The sequence below is a fragment of the Taeniopygia guttata genome, chromosome 1A, assembly GCF_048771995.1.
Source record: "Taeniopygia guttata chromosome 1A, bTaeGut7.mat, whole genome shotgun sequence".
Taxonomy (NCBI): domain Eukaryota; kingdom Metazoa; phylum Chordata; class Aves; order Passeriformes; family Estrildidae; genus Taeniopygia; species Taeniopygia guttata.
In genome coordinates, this window is record NC_133025.1 from 2,076,278 (window position 1) to 2,095,234 (window position 18,957).

The 18,957-nt window shown below is 43.7% G+C and overlaps 1 protein-coding gene across 3 annotated transcripts in view; it reads right to left on the reverse strand.

The window, feature by feature from the left end:
• The window catches only part of EXOC4 (exocyst complex component 4), a 318,257-nt gene that overhangs the window by 257,324 nt on the left and 41,976 nt on the right, over positions 1–18,957 (reverse strand). For all 3 annotated transcript variants that reach the window (XM_072918507.1, XM_072918496.1, XM_072918499.1), the window contains 3 exons: positions 17,291–17,400; positions 8,924–9,167; positions 2,751–2,928 (listed from right to left, as the gene is read on the reverse strand). In XM_072918507.1, coding sequence (XP_072774608.1) covers positions 2,751–2,928; positions 8,924–9,167; positions 17,291–17,400 — 532 coding nt within the window. The remainder of the gene's footprint in view (positions 1–2,750; positions 2,929–8,923; positions 9,168–17,290; positions 17,401–18,957) is intronic.

The window sequence follows — 18,957 nt, forward strand, 5'->3', positions numbered from 1 at the left end:
ACAGAACATTATCCCTGGGAACTGCACTCGTGTGAGATTATTCTGCTGTGCTGACTAAATTCCATTCTTTGAGGCTTGAAGGAATGGCATCACTTCCCTGAGCCACTTCCTCCAAGTTTTCAGCCTCCCCCAACAGCTTTAGACACTTTTAAAACTGAGTTTTCTGCTCCCTCTGCTACAAACCTAAGATCTCCTCTCCAAAAATTATCCTTACACAGAAAAGCGGGTTAGAGATAATTTAGGCTTTGGGATCAAAGGTTTTCTTACACTCGAAGGTAAAAATATTTTAAGCCACTCCAGTGGAACTAAGGTACAAACACTGACAAGATTTTGAACAAAGAAATGGAGCATTTCCTCCCTTTCATGCCAGCCAGTGCTCATCTCTTACCTTAAACCAGCAAGAGATCCTGGATCTTAAAATGCAGCTTTTATGCATTGTAAAAGCTCTCCTGGAAGCTTTTCCGACTCCCTCTGACACCCAAGAATGATGAAACCTTTCCAAGTGGAATGTTTTTGTTTTTCTTGGCACACTTTTTCCTTGGTCAGACACTGTCTGCCCAGCACAGAAAGAACTTTCACTCCTCAGTGCTCACACCTCCACAGGCTCTGAGTTCCAGCAATGGTGTTCAGGAACAGCCATAGAAATCACTCAAATTTTTGACTGAACCCACCCCAAACTCCCACAGAGGATGGGAATATCCAGCCTTGATGTTCTGTTACACTGGAGGAACAATCTTGGGAGTGTTCTTACTCCAGGGTTTTGTCTTTCTGGAGCAAAATCTGCAGAACTCAAAGCTCAAAGTTTTTCTGGGCCTCATGGGTCACAGGAAGGTGGCTGCAGATTCCTCATCACAAACCCATTCCACATATCCTTACATTTAATTCTTCTCTTCTATTCTTCCCTTATTTATTCCCACTTCAGCTGTGTGACATTTTCTGGTGTTCAGAAAACCCCTCATGAACCTCTGCTGGACATTTTCAAGGAAATTTTTGCAAGAACAGTATTGAAGGGAGCTGCAAGTTTGTGGCATTGGGAAAAGTGATGGAGATTTCTTTGATAAGAATTCCTCTAGAAAGACAAATATGTGGGTAAGGAGTCAGTGAAGGGGATTGAAGGCCCACACCTTACATTTATCATGTCTAAGTGTTTAAAATCATGGGGATATTTGGGTAAGGCAAAAAAAAAAAAAAAATGCATCACTGCACAGTAAAACAATCCTGCAGAGCAACAGCTACAAAGCAGCCCAAAACTGGAAAAGGGAGTTAGGGCAGAAGGCAGAGAGCATTTTCCATCACCAGCCCAGAACTGGAATGACCAACATAAATCCTTCCACCTCCTGTAAATAACGCCAGGCTCACTTCTTTGACCTCCTCTATCACATGGAAGGTGAAGTTCCACATCTGTGCACCATGTAGAAAGGTAATCTCCAAATAAACAAATTTAAAAAAAAATACCAAACATGTGTTTAGCATAACACAAAACATACAGCACAGCAAGAATGAGAGAACAGATGTGACAGATGAGAGCTCTGCTGCCTGAGAGAGCCACAGATCCCTGGGTGAGAGGCACAGCACCTGAATAAAGCCTAAGCAAGGCACAGCTTTAGTCTCTTGCAGTTAAGAGGAAGAATCAAATAAGAATTTGCTGCAAACACGCCGGCAGCAAGTGTCTGAGCTGCCTAAACCCAGCCATAATGACAGCAGAAGACAAGCCATTAGAGCTGTGACACTTTATAAGACAGGCATGACATGGTAACACAGAACAAAAATGTCACTTTGAAAGCTGCTGATAAATCACTTGGTAGGCAAAAGGAATCAACCTTTCCAAACACCATAAGGATGAATCCTCAGGATTTTCTTTTTTTTTTTGCTGATATTTCAGCATTTTGGAGTTCTACAATCTGTTATAAATATGGCCACTTACCAAAAAGCCCCAAAGATAAATCCCAGCACTGCTGAGCGTTGAGCACGACAGGTATTCTCTGGCACGGTTCTAAAAGGGTTTTGTATTTTTGTATTTTATGGGGTGTCCTGGCTTGTAAGATCAGCATGTATTCTATTACCATCTGTTGGAGGTTGGGCAGTTTTCTTATCTCTTCCAAGAACAATGTCTCCCTCCAGGGAGATATCTTCTGTTAATGGACTATTGAATGATCACTGCATGACTGGTGAAGTTACATCAGCCCATGGTGAGATGCTCCGCCCAGAGGGAGGAGCCAAGCAGCCCTACCTGCATAAAATCAGCATTTTTGGGACACTGTGCAGCCCCTTTCCTGGATTCCCAGAGGAGCAGCTTCTTTTCTGCTGAATTCCCAGAGGAAGACCAGGCCAAACTACTACCAGACCTTCAGAGAAAACTCCACCCTTCTAGAGATCACCACTTCAGCGGCATTTCATCTGCCACTCCAGGAGGAGCAGCCACCATTTAACTGGACTATCACCAACACGCTGACTTCTCAGGGTGTCAGGTTTCTGACTCCATCACTAGTTTTGTTTGTACTAATTACATTTTTTTTTAATTTAGTTTTTTTTCCTAGTAAAGAACTGTTATTCCCATTCCCATATCTTTGCCTGAGAGCCTTTTAATTTTAAAATTGTAGTAATTCAGAGGGAGGGGGTTTACCTTTTCCATTTCCTTCCTTCACAGACTCCTGTCTTTTCAAACATAGACATGGGGTTTTTTTGTATTATTTTGCATTTGTTACAGCTATGCTCCAAGCTGAAAACGTGCCCACCTGAGGGATTCTTACCTGCAGGACATCCTGGATCTTCACCCACACGTCCACCATGTCGTAGAGCTTGATCTCCCCGTCGTGCTGACTGCAGGGGGAGGCCACGGTCTGCTGCAGGTGGCCCAGCACCACCGAGTGCGCGGCGGCCACGGCATTGAACTTGTCAAAGAGCAGCTCCAGAAGCTCCAGCAGCAACCTGGGAAACACATCAACAGCTCTGCTAAACTTCTGGAATGTTGAAGACCACCCGAGGTTGTGGAGTGGCTCTGTGTGGTGGAAAAGTCTCTCCTCCAACCCGAGCTTCCAAAGAAAGGCTCAGCAGTCTCTGTTGTTCAGTCTCAAGGCAGTTTATTGCAAGTTATCTAAAAGATTTTCTTCTCAGGCTGCTGTGGTTTGCTCACAGCTCAGGCAGAGGCACACACACACCCTGACATCCTCTCTGACTCCCGACTGCTTCTTCTCTCCCCACCCAGGGCTGTGCTGTCTTTTATATGGTACATTACGTGTTACATGGGTACAGTTTGTCCCCAATGCCTATTACCTATATTAAATGGTGCTTTTCTATCTTTTATATGGTACATTACGTGTTACATGGGTACAGTTTTTCCCCAATGCCTATTACCTATATTAAATGGTGCTTTTCTATCTTTTATATGGTACATTACGTGTTACATGGGTACAGTTTATCCCCAATGCCTATTACCCATATTAAATGGTGCCTTTCTACTCTAAACCAATCTGTGAGTGCCAACATCACCAAGAACATGGAGGTAAGGAAGGAGAAAGAGGGAGGACAGGGCAGGCCCAGATCCCTCCATCTTAAACTTCTGACCCCCATGTACAAAACTAAACCCCCCCTGTACGGCACTCAAAAATTCTTCCCTCTACTTTGTGACTGCTTCTACTCTAATATCTAAACTTTTGTGACTTCTTGTTCTTCCTGCAAGGTTGGTAAATCGTTCCGTGGTTCAAATCCAAAATCACAGCTGTTTCCAGCTGCCTGCCAGGATCTCAAATGCTTCTGACCTGGACCCGGAACACCCAAAAATGTCTGAGGGACATTTTGAATTCCAACACGGGAACGTTCCCCAAGCTCACAGCAGGGCAGGTAGTTTCATGTCCTGTTTTGTGACACGGGGAGGTCACCTCTCTGTGGGCTCAGGGGACTCATTTCAGCTCAGATTTGCTGTCTGAACATTCCTGAGGATTTTTCTCCTCATTCCCTTCCCTCCATCAGCATTACTCACTTTAAAAGTGTCCTGTTTTGGGCTACAGGGAAGACAAAACCCACTCATAACTCCACAGTAATTAAACTGGACTAACATAATATTAGAGCCCACTGTGAGACTCCAGGTAGGGAGGGAAACAATCTGCTCTTCCCCCAGAAAAAAAGCAATAAAAACTGACTTCCCCACACAACCAGGATAAAAGGAATTCTCTTTGAGTTATTAAATGAATATGGCAGGTTTCAAATGACAGGAAATATCAGAAAGCTACACGCTGACAGAACAAGAGGACACAGTCTCAAGCTACGTCAGGGAAGGTTTAGGTTGGATATTAGGAAAAAAATTTTCACTGAAAGAATAATAAAGTACTGGAATTGTGTTCCTAGGGAGGTGGTAGAATCACCATCACTGGATGTGTTTAAAAGAAGACTGAACATGGCACCTGGTGCTATAGTCTTGTTGAGGTGTCAGGGCATAGGTTGGACTTGATGATCTTAGAGGTCTCTTCCAACCTCATTATTCTGTGATTCTGTGAAATCAACCCTCATCACTTGTTATGATTTTACCCCCATATATGTTTTGTAGCTATAACATCATCTAAACGTACTGCACTGTACCTGCTTCTATCATTCCCTACTGCCCAATTATCACAATTAAAGCACCTTTGCAAAGTCCTGAGCAGTTTGTGACGAGGCAGCACCATCACACTTTTCACTGTTGGAGAACAGAAAAATCCCGCTGGAGTTCAGCGCCGTTGAATGAGCAACTCGAGTCCCCACATAACCCCACCAAAACGTGAAGATAACACTTCCCAAATCCATATGTTAGGCACTTGTAGCTCTGACAGACAGGCTCCATCACATTTCCTGCAGCAGCTTTGGAGCCACCACATGCTCCAAGTCTGCCCAGCAGGAGCTGAGATCCCCAGGGCAGGACACGGCAGGAGCTGCTCCCACTCCTTCTCCAGCACCATCAGTGCTCGCAGGAACAGGGAATGGGTTTGGGGACACCATCCCAGGCTGCTCCAGCCCCAATGTCCAGCCTGGCCTTGGACATTGCAGGGATCCAGGGGCAGCCCCAGCTGCTCTGGCAATCCCAGCCCAGCCAGGAATTCCTCATTCCCAAGATCCCATCCATGGCTGCCCTCTGGCAGTGGGAGCCATTCCCTGTGTCCTGTCCCTGCAGGCCTTGTCCCCAGTCCCTCTGCAGCTCTGCTGGAGCCCCTTCAGGGCCTGGAATGTGCTGGAAGCTCTCCCTGGAGCCTTGCACCCCCAGTTCTCCCAGCCTGGCTCCAGCCCTCTGAATTAATTTGTGACCTTCTCCACTCAAAAGTCTCAATTTGACTTTTTTGCATTTTTATTTAATGATTATAAATCTATACCATGTTTTGAGGCTAAATATTACAGCAAGATTCTGGCCACTTCTCTTTGAAGTGCTAAGAGCTTCTATTGTAAGGGACAAAATACTCATTACAGAAATACTTGAGCTGTAGAAAACATTGGGCTTACTTTCTAACCTTTCTGGATATTGAAATGTTTACATGTTAGCTCTGATAAGAAATGCTGGCTTTCCAATAAAAACTGTTTTTTCTCAAATCTTCACAATTTCTAATTTTTGGGTATTTTTAAAGCTGACATTTCCCTAATTATTTTTTTTTTCAAGGTTAGCCTTGGCCCTGAGCCACAACATCTGTAACAAAAAAAAAAAAAATAAATAAAAGAACCACAGAAATAAAGAGCCCCTGGAACCAAGATACCTATTCAAACAAAACCCGATAAATTGTGTATGGATCCCTTTTCTTGATGTTTCAGGATAGCAGCAAATGCTGAAAAATGTGACACTATGGAACCAAATTAATTCTCTACCACTGAGAAAATGGAGGATTTCACATCCATCAGCCTGGAATGTGGGAGACACTGGAATTCCAAAGAAAAAAGGGTCTGATCAGTGCAGTATCACCTCAGTCGTGGCTCCATAAACAAAATTCAGGCTCACCTAGTGAGAATAAAGTGAACTTGTCCAACTCTCCAGGTAGTTCAGTTCTGCAAAACGGTTCTTTCCTGTGGCAGCAAGGAGGTGTGTGGATAACTGAGTTTTCATGTTGGAAGAAGCTGGGCTGGCACTGAGAACATTTTCTCACTGGTAGAGAACTAATTTGGTTCCATAGTGTCACATTTTTCAGCATTTGCTGCTATCCTGAAATATCAAGAAAATGGATCCATACACAATTTATTGGGTTTTGTTTGAATAGGTATCTTGGTTCCAGGGACTCTTTATTTCTGTGGCTGTTTTATTTTTTTTGTTACAGATGTTGTGGCTCAGGGACAAAGCTAACCTTCAAAAAAATAATTAGGGAAATGTCAGCTTTAAAAAAAAAATATAAATTCTGAAGATTTTGAGAAAAAACAGTTTTTATTGGAAAGCCAGCATTACTTATCAGAGCTAACATGTAAAGATTTCAATATCCCACATCTCCCTGCTTTCAGCTTAGCCAGCACCTATTATCTTATTTCTTTTTCCCCAAAAGTCCTATAAATCTGTCAGGTCATTTTTGAAAGAAGGTGACCCAAAAGAGACAGAGGCAACAAGACAAAACCCATCAAATGGCATCAATACAAATTGCAAATTGCATCAAATAGTCTAGCCTGGATGGGGTTGGAGCAGGGAGTGCCCTGAGCTGAACAGGGACACTCAGTGACAGGAAAATTTGTCACAGACACCTCATAATCCCAGCAGCCAGAGAGAGGGAAATGTGTTGGGGACAGTGACACACCCAGAAGGGACTTCCATGGTCCAGGAAATAATAGGAGTGAAGTGTGATGGCCAGAGAGGTGGCCTGGACATAATTCTTGGGTTTATTTCAAAGCCTGGAGATGAGGGCAAAAGTCAAAATATAATATGGATGTGTAGAGAAAAGCACATGGAATCCAAGCAAGAGGATTCAGGAGCAAAAGTGTCAATCTCCCATCTCTTCATACACCAGATTTTTAATGTTTCCTTACCAAAATGTCCCATAAATCTGTCCCTCAAGTAGGCATCCACCCACATTGTTATTCTGAAGTGCAAACTCTTCCAAAATTCAGGAGAGTCCCACAGGTTTGTGCAGCAGCACCCCAAGGAAACTCAACACGGCCTCTTCTGGGACATTTTGTCCTCCACAACCCCAGATAAGGATTTCTAAATGTGAAAGTGTGACTAATGAGCCACTCATTAAGGATAAGGCAGTGGCAATTCCTATAGTTAAGCCTTTCTCCATAAACTGCTTTCAAGCACAGAGATCTAAAAATGTTAGAGAATTTCCTTAGGCTTTAAAATTGTCCACTTAAAGCTGAGATCAGCTAAAACTTGGTGAGATTCAGGCAGAGTTTTCAAAGTTATCTTCCCTCAGGGACAAGGAGCCACTTGGGACCCGCTCCTGCCCTTCCTGAAGCTCTGAGGATCTGAGAGAGCACTCAAAGAGTCATCACAAACCAGAAAAATATTGAGTTTAAAAATCTGGGAGTAATTAACAATATTTTTATACACCAATGTAAAAGATGGCAGCACAAAGCTACATGGAAAAGCTTATTAAGGAAGGAAGGAAGGGAAAGAGAGTTAAATTTAAAAAGTAGGAAGAATGAGATCAGCAGTGACTGCTATCAGATCTGCAGCTTTTCTGGCCAGGTTCTACAAATCATTTCTGTCTTGTACGATGAGAGGGGCTCTAAATCATTGCTGCATGGGGCCTCAAAAGGAATTACACCAAAATTTCCCCAAGCAGATCATCAGCCTCATACTCAGATACAGAATGGTTTGGGTTGGAAGGGACTTCAGGGATCATCCTTCAGCCTCATGAACAGTTCAGCTCTCCTGGCACTGCATTATGCTCAAATTTGGGGTCTTACTTATATACTTATTTGGGGTCTTTCTGCTCTGTAGAAGCAGCAGGGCCTTGTTCAGATTTATTTCTCCCTTGACAGTAGGAAAGTCTCTGAGCTTTGATTTAAAACCGAAGCTAATTTAAGGGGTGGGGACACCCTTCCATGTTGTAATTTATTCTTTTCAATATAAATGAATTCACCTGCTTGCTGTAAACTTCACGTGTGATTTAGCTTTAGAACCAGTTCTAATTATGTCTGTATTCCACAGGAATTCAGGACACTTTCCATGGCTCTAGAATATGAGCATCTTAAAGGCTCACGCTCTGCGACAGATGCCAAAACCCATTAAACCTTTGTGTGCCTCACTCAACCCTCTGGGCAGGTTAATGGCATTGATATATGATCTGCTCCAATTTATCAATTCCAACAGACAACCAGGAGCCACACAAGCTCTCCAGACTGGTTCATAAAACAAGTATCAAGAATATGTTACACTTCTGGCATCAGAAACTAAAACTCTGCCTTCTGACCCATCCAAATAAAGCTCATTTTCACTGAATATCAGCAGTGTATCTCTACAAAGTCTTCAAAACAGAATTGTTTCCACAGCAGTGCTAATGAGAGGAATTAAAATGGAGTTCTTATCAAGAAGATGTTTTCCTTGGGAGTGATTTCCCACTACAAATATTGCATATAATGAAGATACACACTTTACTTTTCTGCCATTAATTCCCTTTGGACAATGATACGACAATGTGGAGATGAATATTTCAGCTGGAAGAGATTCCTGCTGGAATCCTTTCCTTCCAAAGGCCAGTTCCAGTGAATTCTGAGGAGCAGCACAAACACAGTGCTCAGTTGGCTTCCACACCTTGCTATTAATGTAAATGGGGCTGCAAAACAATTAGAGACTTGGCCATACATTTGTGATAGAATTAGTTCCATACATGATTTCAAAGCTTTGCACCTGCATCAGCTTAATTGGACTCTGCTACACTCGAAATCACCGAGCTGAATTTTCTCATTTCAAATAATATTATCAATTAGGATTTTTTTTTATTATTTTTTTTCAGCAATCAAGGGCTGGGAGTTGAAATCTCCTTACCTAGGCTGGTTTTCCTGGGAAATATTCTCCCCTCTCTGGTACCCGCTGTCAGCCACCTGAGTGGTGGAGCGCTTCACAATCTGCTTGAGCTCCTGTTCCAAGCGATCCTGGATGGCTTTCACTGTTTCTGGGATTTTCTTCAGCTTGGCCAGCCCCTTGATGAGGATTCCCATGAAGACAGCGCTGTTCTCCTCTGGATCCAGGTCTGTGTCCTCTTTGATTTCCAGAACGCTGGAGTCTCGCACTGGAAGAGATTTTAATCCCAGATTTTATCAGCTGAACCCAACAGCAGCACTTTGAAGAAGCAGCACGGGAGCTCCTCTGGCTTCACAGAACTCCCAGCACGTGGAGCAACCAAGCATGAACAAGGAAACCAGAAACACTTGGACTTTCTGTTTGCCTGGGGGCTTCCCTGGACATAATTAAAACATTGGTTACAACACTGGATTGATTTAGGAACAATTCATAGTGTGAATTCCGTGTTAGGAAATAAGAGGAAGTCTGCTGCAATTAAGATATTCATAAATGAGAAAGTACAATATCCCTACAAATCCCCTGAATGTGTTTCAAGGAGCTGAAACCCCCTCAGTTTCCACCCCAGCTGGTTTTCCTTGCTATTTTCTTCACAAGAGAGGAATTTTCATTACAAACACTATCAAGCTTAAGAGACTGCTGATGAATTCAGCAAAGTTTACACTGCCGAAGTGACTGATTGTTTGATTTTATCTTTTTCTGCTTTATTACGTCTGTCAAGGGGTTGATGAAGTTCCTCAAATCTTCCAGCAAGGCTTCTAGAAGGGTAAAGTGAGAAGAATTAGAGAGGATATTGCAGATATGGTCCTGAAGTAACAGAGATTGCACAGGGAGAAATCCTGTTGCTAAGCGACAGGGGATGGGAAAGCAAGAGAGACTCTGCTTGTTTTAAGTAGGTTCATTAAGCAACATTTCTTAATTTACAGATAACACCCAGCAACAACAAAAGCGTGGCTCTGTTAAAGACTGGATGAAACATTTAATAAATATATTTAAACACTTATGTGAAGTAAGTGTCTTCAAGGCAAAGTGAATTAAAAGCATCTTGGAAGATCTACACACTGTGCCATCCACTATGGCAGATCCTTGGATCAAAATTAAAACCCAAAGGCTGTTTCATCTGACTGGGGCTGAGCTCTGAAAAGGCTGCTGGGTGACAGATGACTCCCATGGTTTCAACTCCTCAACAGATTTTTTTTTTTTTTTTTACTGTGAAACTTTTCCAAGAAGCTGAAGAAATGTCAAAAGATCCAGCAGAAGGGTGGAAGGAATGTGGCAGGAGTGAGGAATGGCACAGGGAGGTGCCTGAAGCTGGGCTCTGACCAGAGGAGCAGCACCATGGCTAAGGTAGAGCAAGATCAAGCACACAACAGCCCAAGCATGGTGCCAATTTATAAATAATGTCAACAAATGGGTGCCAGTTCACACCAGCCTCAGGCTCAGTCAGTCAAGAAGCTGCTTTCTTCCTGCACTGTGATCCCAAACTCTGCACCTGTGGCTCACACCAAGCTCATGGCTCACACATTGGTCTCACATTTGAAGCCAGAGCAGCAGGTGAGGGTGAGGTGAGGATGGATCCTGCTCTGGAGCCAGGCTGGGAGAGCTGGGAATGTTCCCCTGGAGAAGGGAAGGATCCAGGCAGAGCTTCCAGCACATTCCAGGGCTTGAAGGGGCTCCAGGAGAGCTGCAGAGGGACTGGGGACAAGGCCTGCAGGGACAGGACACAGGGAATGGCTCCCACTGCCAGAGGGCAGCCATGGATGGGAGATTGGGAATGAGGAATTCCTGGCTGGGCTGGGATTGCCAGAGCAGCTGGGGCTGCCCCTGGATCCCTGGAATGTCCAAGGCCAGGCTGGACACTGGGGCTGGAGCAGCCTGGGACAGTGGGAGGTGTCCCTGCCATGGCAGGGGTGGCACTGGGTGACCTTTAAAAAGACCCTTCCAACTCCAAACTATTCCATGATCATCTGACAATGAACAACAGGAAGATCAAACAGTGCTTTTTTTCTCTCTCACACACACTTCTTTCAATTAAATATGAGCAAGTTACAGCACAAGCAACTAGAAACACCCAGAACGTATTAATTAAAAAAAAAAAAAAATCAAAAAAAAGCAGAGATAAAATAAAGACATTTCAAACACCAATTAGAATTTAACAACTGGATGCAGAACTATTCCTGCTCAAAGCTCTGCTCCATCACAGACCTTTCACCCCACAGAGCTGCAGAGGACTTTGTGGCTGCAGGCCTGGTCTCTGCCCACTCTGTTATTGTTATTTGTTATTCTCCAAAACCCACAGCAAAACTCAGGCACAGACACAGAGAATGAGCTCTTTGGAACCAGAGCTGTGAAAAAAACACTGGAAATGCTACAGGAAGAAAGGTTTAGCCTATTCTTTTTTTAATAAAAGACCTCTAAATATCTTGTTTCTCTGAGTTCAGTGCAGATATTTCCCAGCCTCTCAGAGGACAGGTCCTGTCATGAGGCTGCAGCCCCTCTGTAAGCAGCTTCTAAATTATTCTTAATATCACACAATGAACACCCAAGAGGAAGGAAATGGAGCTGTAGCCAAATGTGAGGACAGCATTTAAGAGGAGTAAAAGCAGCAATCTTGCTGAGAACTCTGCCAGCACACTGAGACAAACTCTTCCATTTTCGAAAGAGCAAACCAATTTCCAGCATCCTCAAATAGTCAGGACATTGATTTACATCTCTCACAAACAAGAGCCAAGTGAGCAATTCGATATCTGGGAGCTGCCCATGGGTCTGGAGGCTCTGTCAGATCTGGCTGTTTGATAAAACAGTGGGAACCTGTTTATAGTGTGTTCCCTGCACACTGTCCCTATTAAACAGGAGCCCTGGGTAGGTCTGGGGGCCCATTTATCTGTGAGATCTGACAAGATCCCAACCCTGGATAACTGTCCTGTCCTTTTCTCCTGTCTCTCACACTTCAGACATCCTCTCCTGCCATTTAACGTCATCAAGGGGCTGTTTGACCACAAAGCTTTGGCCCAGGAACAAGCTCCTCCTGTTGCCTTCCTCTTCCAGAAAAGCATCAAAGGACCCAGGCATTTATTAAGGAGTTCAGCTGGAAAATTGCAGCCCCAAGTGCTGCTCCTTGGGGGCAGAACTGTCCCTGGAGATCAGCTCTCAGAAGGGACAGCTTTATTTACTCCTAAACTGGGAACATGACTAACTTTGTTATTCTTTGGGCTCGAGAAGTTATTCCTGGCTTTGATTCTTGGAAGGAAGTAGGGGGAGAGCAGATCTGCCACCTTGGACTGTCAGAGGGCAGATTGGGCCTGTCCAGGAGCCTGGCTGAGACTCCCTTGGGAGACTTTCCTGCAGGGCAGAGGAGTCCAGGAAGGCTGGACTTCCTGCAGGAAGGAAATCCTGAAGGGACAGGAGCAGCCTGTCCCAATAAATCAAGGCAGGAAAAAGACCAGCCTGCCTGGACAGAGAGCATTGACTGGAATTTAGAGGAAAAGGAGAATTCCTAAAGTTTGGAAGAGCAGAAGGCAGACAGCAGGAATAGAAGGATGTTGTGAGGTTATGAAAGGCGAAAATAAGAAGGGCCAAAGTCCAGCTAGAACTTAACCTGGTTATTGCTGTAAAGGACAATAAAAAATAGTCCTATAAATACATCAGCAGGGAGAATCTCCATCCTTTGCTGGATGTGGTGGAAAGCTGAAGCTTCAAATACCTTCTCTGTTTCAGTCTTTAACAGCAAAACCCTGTTCTCAGGGCAGCCAGGGGAATGCAGGGATGGGGAGCAGAAAAAACTCCCAGAATGCAAGAGAAATGGTCAGTCCACACCACCTGGACACTCACAGGTTGCTTGGGCAAATGGGATCCACCCAAAGGCTCTGCAGAGCTTTTCAAGCCTCCATGTCCTGGGTTGTAAGAGAAGTGTGAATTTTATTTCCATCTGTCAGAGGTGGGGCAGTTCTCTGCTGTCCATGGGGCAGTTTTTTCTTTATCTCTCCCACAGCCCATCCTCCCTTCAGGATATCTCTGCTGTCTATGGCCACTGAGTGTCCCTGCACGGCTGAGAAAATTCCATCATCCATGGGGAGATGCTCTGCCCAGGGGAGGAGCTGAGCATTCCTACCTGGATACAATCTGACCTGGGAACCCACAGCAGCCTTTGCCCACTGCATTCCCAGAGGAGCAGCTTTCTTCCCCACTGCATTCCCAGAGGAGCAGCTTTCTTCCCCACTGCATTCCCAGAGGAGCCCAGGCCCATCTCCCCCAGCCCTGGAGCTCCAGAGGAAAACTTCCCCCTTGTCCAGGATCCTGCTCCAGCAGAAGCACAGCTGGCACTGCAGGAGGGCTGAGCCACCCTGGGATGGGGCTGCTGCCACCTCCCTGACCCACAGGGGCTCAGGGCATTGCTGACTCTGGCAATGGGATCTGACTCTTTTTTGTACTAATTAATTTTTACATATTATTTAATACATATTTTTAATTTTTTCCTAATATAGAACTGTTATTCCTATTCCCATATCTTTGCCTGAGAACCCCTTAATTTCAAAATTATAACAATTCAGAGGGAGGGGGTTTACATTTTCCATTTCGGGGGAGGCTCCTGCCTTCTTCAGCAGACACCTGTCTGTTCAAACCAAGACATCTCCCACCCAACCCAGTGTCCCTGCTGGGTGTGCCCTGGATCCCCTCACCAGGTCACTGATGAAGGTTAAATATCTTTCTCCAGGAGAATTTTCTGGGAAACAAAGGCTTGACCAAAGTCTAGCTAGATCTGACACATTCCCCAGCCTTTCCCTCATCCTCCAAGGGGGTCACTTTGTCCACAGAAGATGAGGCTGGCCAAGCAGGACCTGCCTTTCCTGAACCTACTCTGACTGGGCTGATGCTCTTATCAAAATCTGCAAACTTTTTGTGAAGCAGAACATTTAAATACATTCTATCAAAAGCCTTCTAAGACAACACCATGAAGGAATTATGATTTATCCACACTCTCTAATAAAATTGCAGCCATTTTCACAAATTTCTCCTCTCCATTTTTCACCTGAAAATGCTCAACTCTGTGTTCAAGCAGGCAAAAGTTGAGCTGTGGGTTAAACCCCTAAATGCTGAACCATGTGTAACCCCCAGAGTTACAGAGGAGGGAGTTTCCTGATCCCTGCTCTGATCATGGCCTACAAAAACCTCTGTTCCAACTGGAATTCATTTTCTCAGTGCTGCCATTTCCCAAGGAACCAACCTGCTGCAAGGAGCTTTTTAATAGCTCCTTTCTGATCCCTAAAAACCCAACTTCGGGAACTCATTTAAGCAAAGCAGCTGAAAAAAAGGCTCTTGGGTCTTGTGTTTCATTCCAATGAACAGTCAAAATCTGCTGCTCCTCATTATGAAGGTCTCATTATCCACAGGCTTTTATGGGAGTCTTGTAAAATGGAATGTACTATTTTCCATGATTTATGTCCTTCTGGTGATATCCTTTGTACCTTCAATCCTTCCAGAGAAAATCACACTAGTTCCTGGTGGCCCAAAGGCATAATTTCAGATTTGAAGGAACATCACCTGCTAATTCCTGGTGCTGAATCCTTGTTCTGACACATCCATGGAGCTACAAATAGGCAGTTCCTGCAGAAATGGGTCCTTGGAAGATTATGGGAATTTTCTGCTCTGCATCACTACAAAACCCAGAAGAAAACCCACTTCAAAATCCTCCTAATCTATACAAGCATCAGAATTAAGTCTCCAAATAAAAAAAATAAGTGGAGTGTATCCAGTTATTTGATGTTGGGACCAAACACAAGAACAACTCATGAAATTACACAGAAAGACCAATTATGTGTTACTTTCCTGGCTTTTACCACATGGGCCTAAAATCTCCTTGATTTTCCCTTTCCTTCCTCAAACACATTCCCAGATCATTCCATTTTAAGAAAAAAAGATAAAGACAATCTACCCAGGCCATAGGAAGTGAAGAAATCTTTTGAAGATTTATTGAGCGTGTTTGGAGCAGAGGCATCTGTGACGATGAACTGGCACAATGGCATATTTTAGATTCACCTTGAAAATTGGATATTCCAAGCAGGTTTGGAGGTCTCCACGTGTTGTCACAGAAGTCTCTGGTTCTTGAAGAAAGAGAACCAGCAGCATTTCCTAGACCTGACCTTAGAACCACCACACTGCCTGGTCTTCTTTTTGCTCCAAAGAACCATTGAAATAAATTAGCAATTCAGCATAAAATCTACATATCCCACCCATAGCAGTATTTATTGGCATCACCAGCTCATCTTCTGCTGGATTTCTAAGAAGTATTGTCCCAAATTTCCCAGGAAAAGGCACTCCTGGGTTTGCGAGCACATTTTAGAGTTCCAGGAAGAGCCTGGCAAAGCAAGAACCTTCCTAAATACCCTTCAGAGTACAGAAAGTTCAAGCAGAGAAATATAAATTTATTCCTCTGAACTGGCATGAAGGGAAAATGTTACTGGTGAACTGCCACAACTCCAATCCTCAGGTGAGCATTTCCAAAGGATTTGTTTATTTTACGTGCAGCAGGAACAGCTTTAATTTCCTTATAAAGATTCTACAGCACAAGGTAACATCTCCTCTGGGAAGGGAGTGCAGGAAGGACTCCAAATTTTGGCATTTTTGCTGGGATGGGATGAATGAGTCAGTGCTTTAGAGTGACACCCATTAATATGCACAGACACTGTTTCATCAATAAAAAGCCAAAGAACTTAAGTGACTACAGGCAGAAACAGCTTTTGTTATGCATAGGCATAAGTTTGAAATTCTCTGCTAGTTGCGCAGTCCTGGAAAAGGCTACTTTTAAATAAAATTACAGGGGGAAAAAATCTACATAAGTACATTGTGCACTTGAAGCAGAACCATCTGCATATTTTATGCCCATGAAATGTTTTCTGGTAGAATCCTCATCTTTGCCACGCTGAGGGACACTTGCCCAGCACTTCACTGAGTGATGCAGAGCATGGGGAGGAGCCAAGGAAAAGATTTGCTGGTGCATTGGGTGAGAAGAGCAAGAAGAGATCTGCTAAAAAAAAAAATCAAGAGGGGCATCTCCTACTCCGTTCCCCAGCTGTGAGGTGGGAGATCTCCATCAGCTCCACAACTTCAGATCTTTTGGGCTTTATTACTACACAGAAGAGCAATATTTTATGGGGAGAAAGCAGCAGACACTATAAATTTCACTGAAAAATTAGTATTTTAACATTTAGAGGGGTTGGAACTAGATGGCCTATCAGGTTCCTTCCAATCCAAACCATTTTATTTCCAGTGGTGGGGCTGGGATTCAGATTTTTGTGGTTTATTTCCTCAGTTCCTCAAAATCCTGCGAGAAAACTGAAATGAACTTCCCACTAATCACACAGCAGAACACAAATTCTTAAGTTTTTCCCTCAGAATTTTCATATAGTTCTTATCTTCCAGATTTTTAGTGACCAGGCTGCAGTTTCCAGCTCTGGAAGTTTGTGACTCCTCACAAACCTCCAGGACACAGAAAAACAGCCCCGGGCTCCAAGACCAGCCTGGCAGGAGCAGAGCTGAAGAACAAAACCTCTCCAGGAGCAGAAGATAAGAGAAATCAAATGCAACAATCTGGGAGGCAAGTGTTACAAAACTAGAAACAAAAGGACAAAAGAATTAATAAGGCTGAAAGGAGAAGGAAATATTCTCTGCATTTGAGGAATACTGAAACAGTCAGGTTTGAAAGGGGGAACAGACTGGAGGTCACTTCTGTATTATTCATCAAGGACAACCCCATTTATTAATCTTCTGAAACAATACAAAGATTAATTTCCCCTCTCTGCAGCCCTTCCAAAGCCCCAGTGAAAGAGTTTTCCTCGGTGTTTGTTGCAGTAACAGGAATAAAAGATCAGCCCCAGATTATTCCTGTGTACAGCCAAACCTTTAGTCAAAGTTACAAAGCTCCCACAAGGAACAGATTTGACCTTTTGGCTCCCACACAATAAAAAACTTCAGTAATATCTACACAAACCTGGCTGCCTGCAGTAAATAATGCTGAGGAAACCACACAGAATGAACCCACTGCAAATCTCTGCTGCTCAAAATATCAAGAACACGATCAAGGTGAGAAAAGGCACAGGAAACTGAGTGTATTTAACTGAAGCTGGTGGGGGTTAGGAGAGGGAAAAGATGATTTTCCATGAGGAAAAAAAGCCAAGTTTACCCCTGGACACAGCACCCACTTGTTCTGTGACACTGCAAAAATCACCTGCCAGGTTTTTGTCTCCCCTGAGCCATGAGGGGATGACTTGCCTCCTCCTACTCCAGCAAAATCATCTGAATTATCTACAAATTAATATATACAGCTTAAATACTCACTGCTGGAGCTTCCAGGAGTACTGAACTGGGAAGTCTCAAGAAATTTCCGAGGTGTAGATAAATTAGTGACATCCATCAGAGGCACAGGAGAGGCATCTTTCACAAGGGACCTGCGTGAGGGAAAAGAATTCAAGCAAACAGATTATTATTTACAATATTTATTCACAACAAATAATCCACTTACTCCTTACATTTTAAGCCTAAGAAACAGCTTAAGATTAATACATGTTCCCATTTCCATGCCTTCTGTCAACTTTTCAATCCTCTAAACTTCTTTATTCCCACCAGAAACCTCCACCCTTTTTTCCTGCCCTTCAGATTCCTGTTTTGAGCCCACCCATGTACATCACTTCCCAAATGAACCTCCTTACCCAAAAACTAAAACATTTTTAAAATTCACATTGTATTAGTTCCCAAAAATGTATCACACTGCTTCAGCTGCTGGATGTGGCAGGGGGACACAAGCAAGAAATCATTTTTAAGGGAAAGAAATGTGGAAGGCTCCTACAGTGGAGCTCAGGATGTTTGCTTAGAGGTCAAAATACTCATGGAAATGTGAAAAAACAAGGGTTAGGCTTGGTATCCTGCAGAAGAAGCACCCAAAGCACAAAGCCACCCTTGCTGCAAGAGTTCCTGTTATCAAATATCCACAATGGGCATCAGGGGAAGTGAAAAAAAAAGAATCTAGAGTGAGATGAAGCCACAAAAGTGCAGTTAATTAGCAGTCCCCCTTTGGGTAGACCAAAGCTTTGTTGTTGTTTTAAATTAAGATGATGAGTAAGGAAGAGACTGATGATTTGCTAGCAACCCTCCTTCCTAGAAATTCCAATTTCAACCAATCCTTTTTTTCATAAATTCATTTAATGCAACTGGTTATCTTGCATTTATACTTTTCTTATACTTTTGGCAAGTAGATTTTTATTCATTCTCACAATAAAATGCTCATTTATCTGTTCTCTGCATCTCTATCAAGTGCTGGCTCACCTTTTGCTCCCCAACTCTCCTACTCTGCACAAATTACCTCCCAGCATTGTCTCTCTCTTTTCCAGCCACGTTCTTCCTTCCCTGCAGCAACTCAGAATTAGCAAAATCAGGAAAAAATAGCCTGTATTAACTAAATTTCCACTGACCACAGGCACCAACCAGGTAAAAAATTTCAACACCTTTGAAACACCTTGGAAACACATCAAAACCAACATTTCAGCTCAGACACTTCAGTATTGTGGCCTCCATCTCATCACCTTATGGTTGGGTGGGAGGCTTTGAAAACTTGGATATTTCCTAGAAAATGAGCAGTCTTTTCCTGACCTGAGCCTCATGACCATGACATTTGTAGGAGAGGGATAAAACCAGGGAAGGGAGGGAATGCACAAAGGAGCTGTGGGAAGCAGCAAAACCCCAAAAGAAGCACTGAGAAAAGTAAAAGAACAAGAATGGGCTCGGAGGTGCATCAACACATCTGAATTTTCTGCTCTCCACAGCCACAATGTTGAGAGATTTGCATGTGTCTTAGCTTGGAAATCGGGGTGTGTATTCAATTCCCATCTGTCAGAGGTGGGGCAGTTCTCTGCTGTTCATGGGGCAGTTTTTTCTTTATCTCTCCCACAGCCCATCCTCCCTCCAGGAGATCTCTTCTGTCCATGGCCACTGAGTGTCCCTGCATGGCT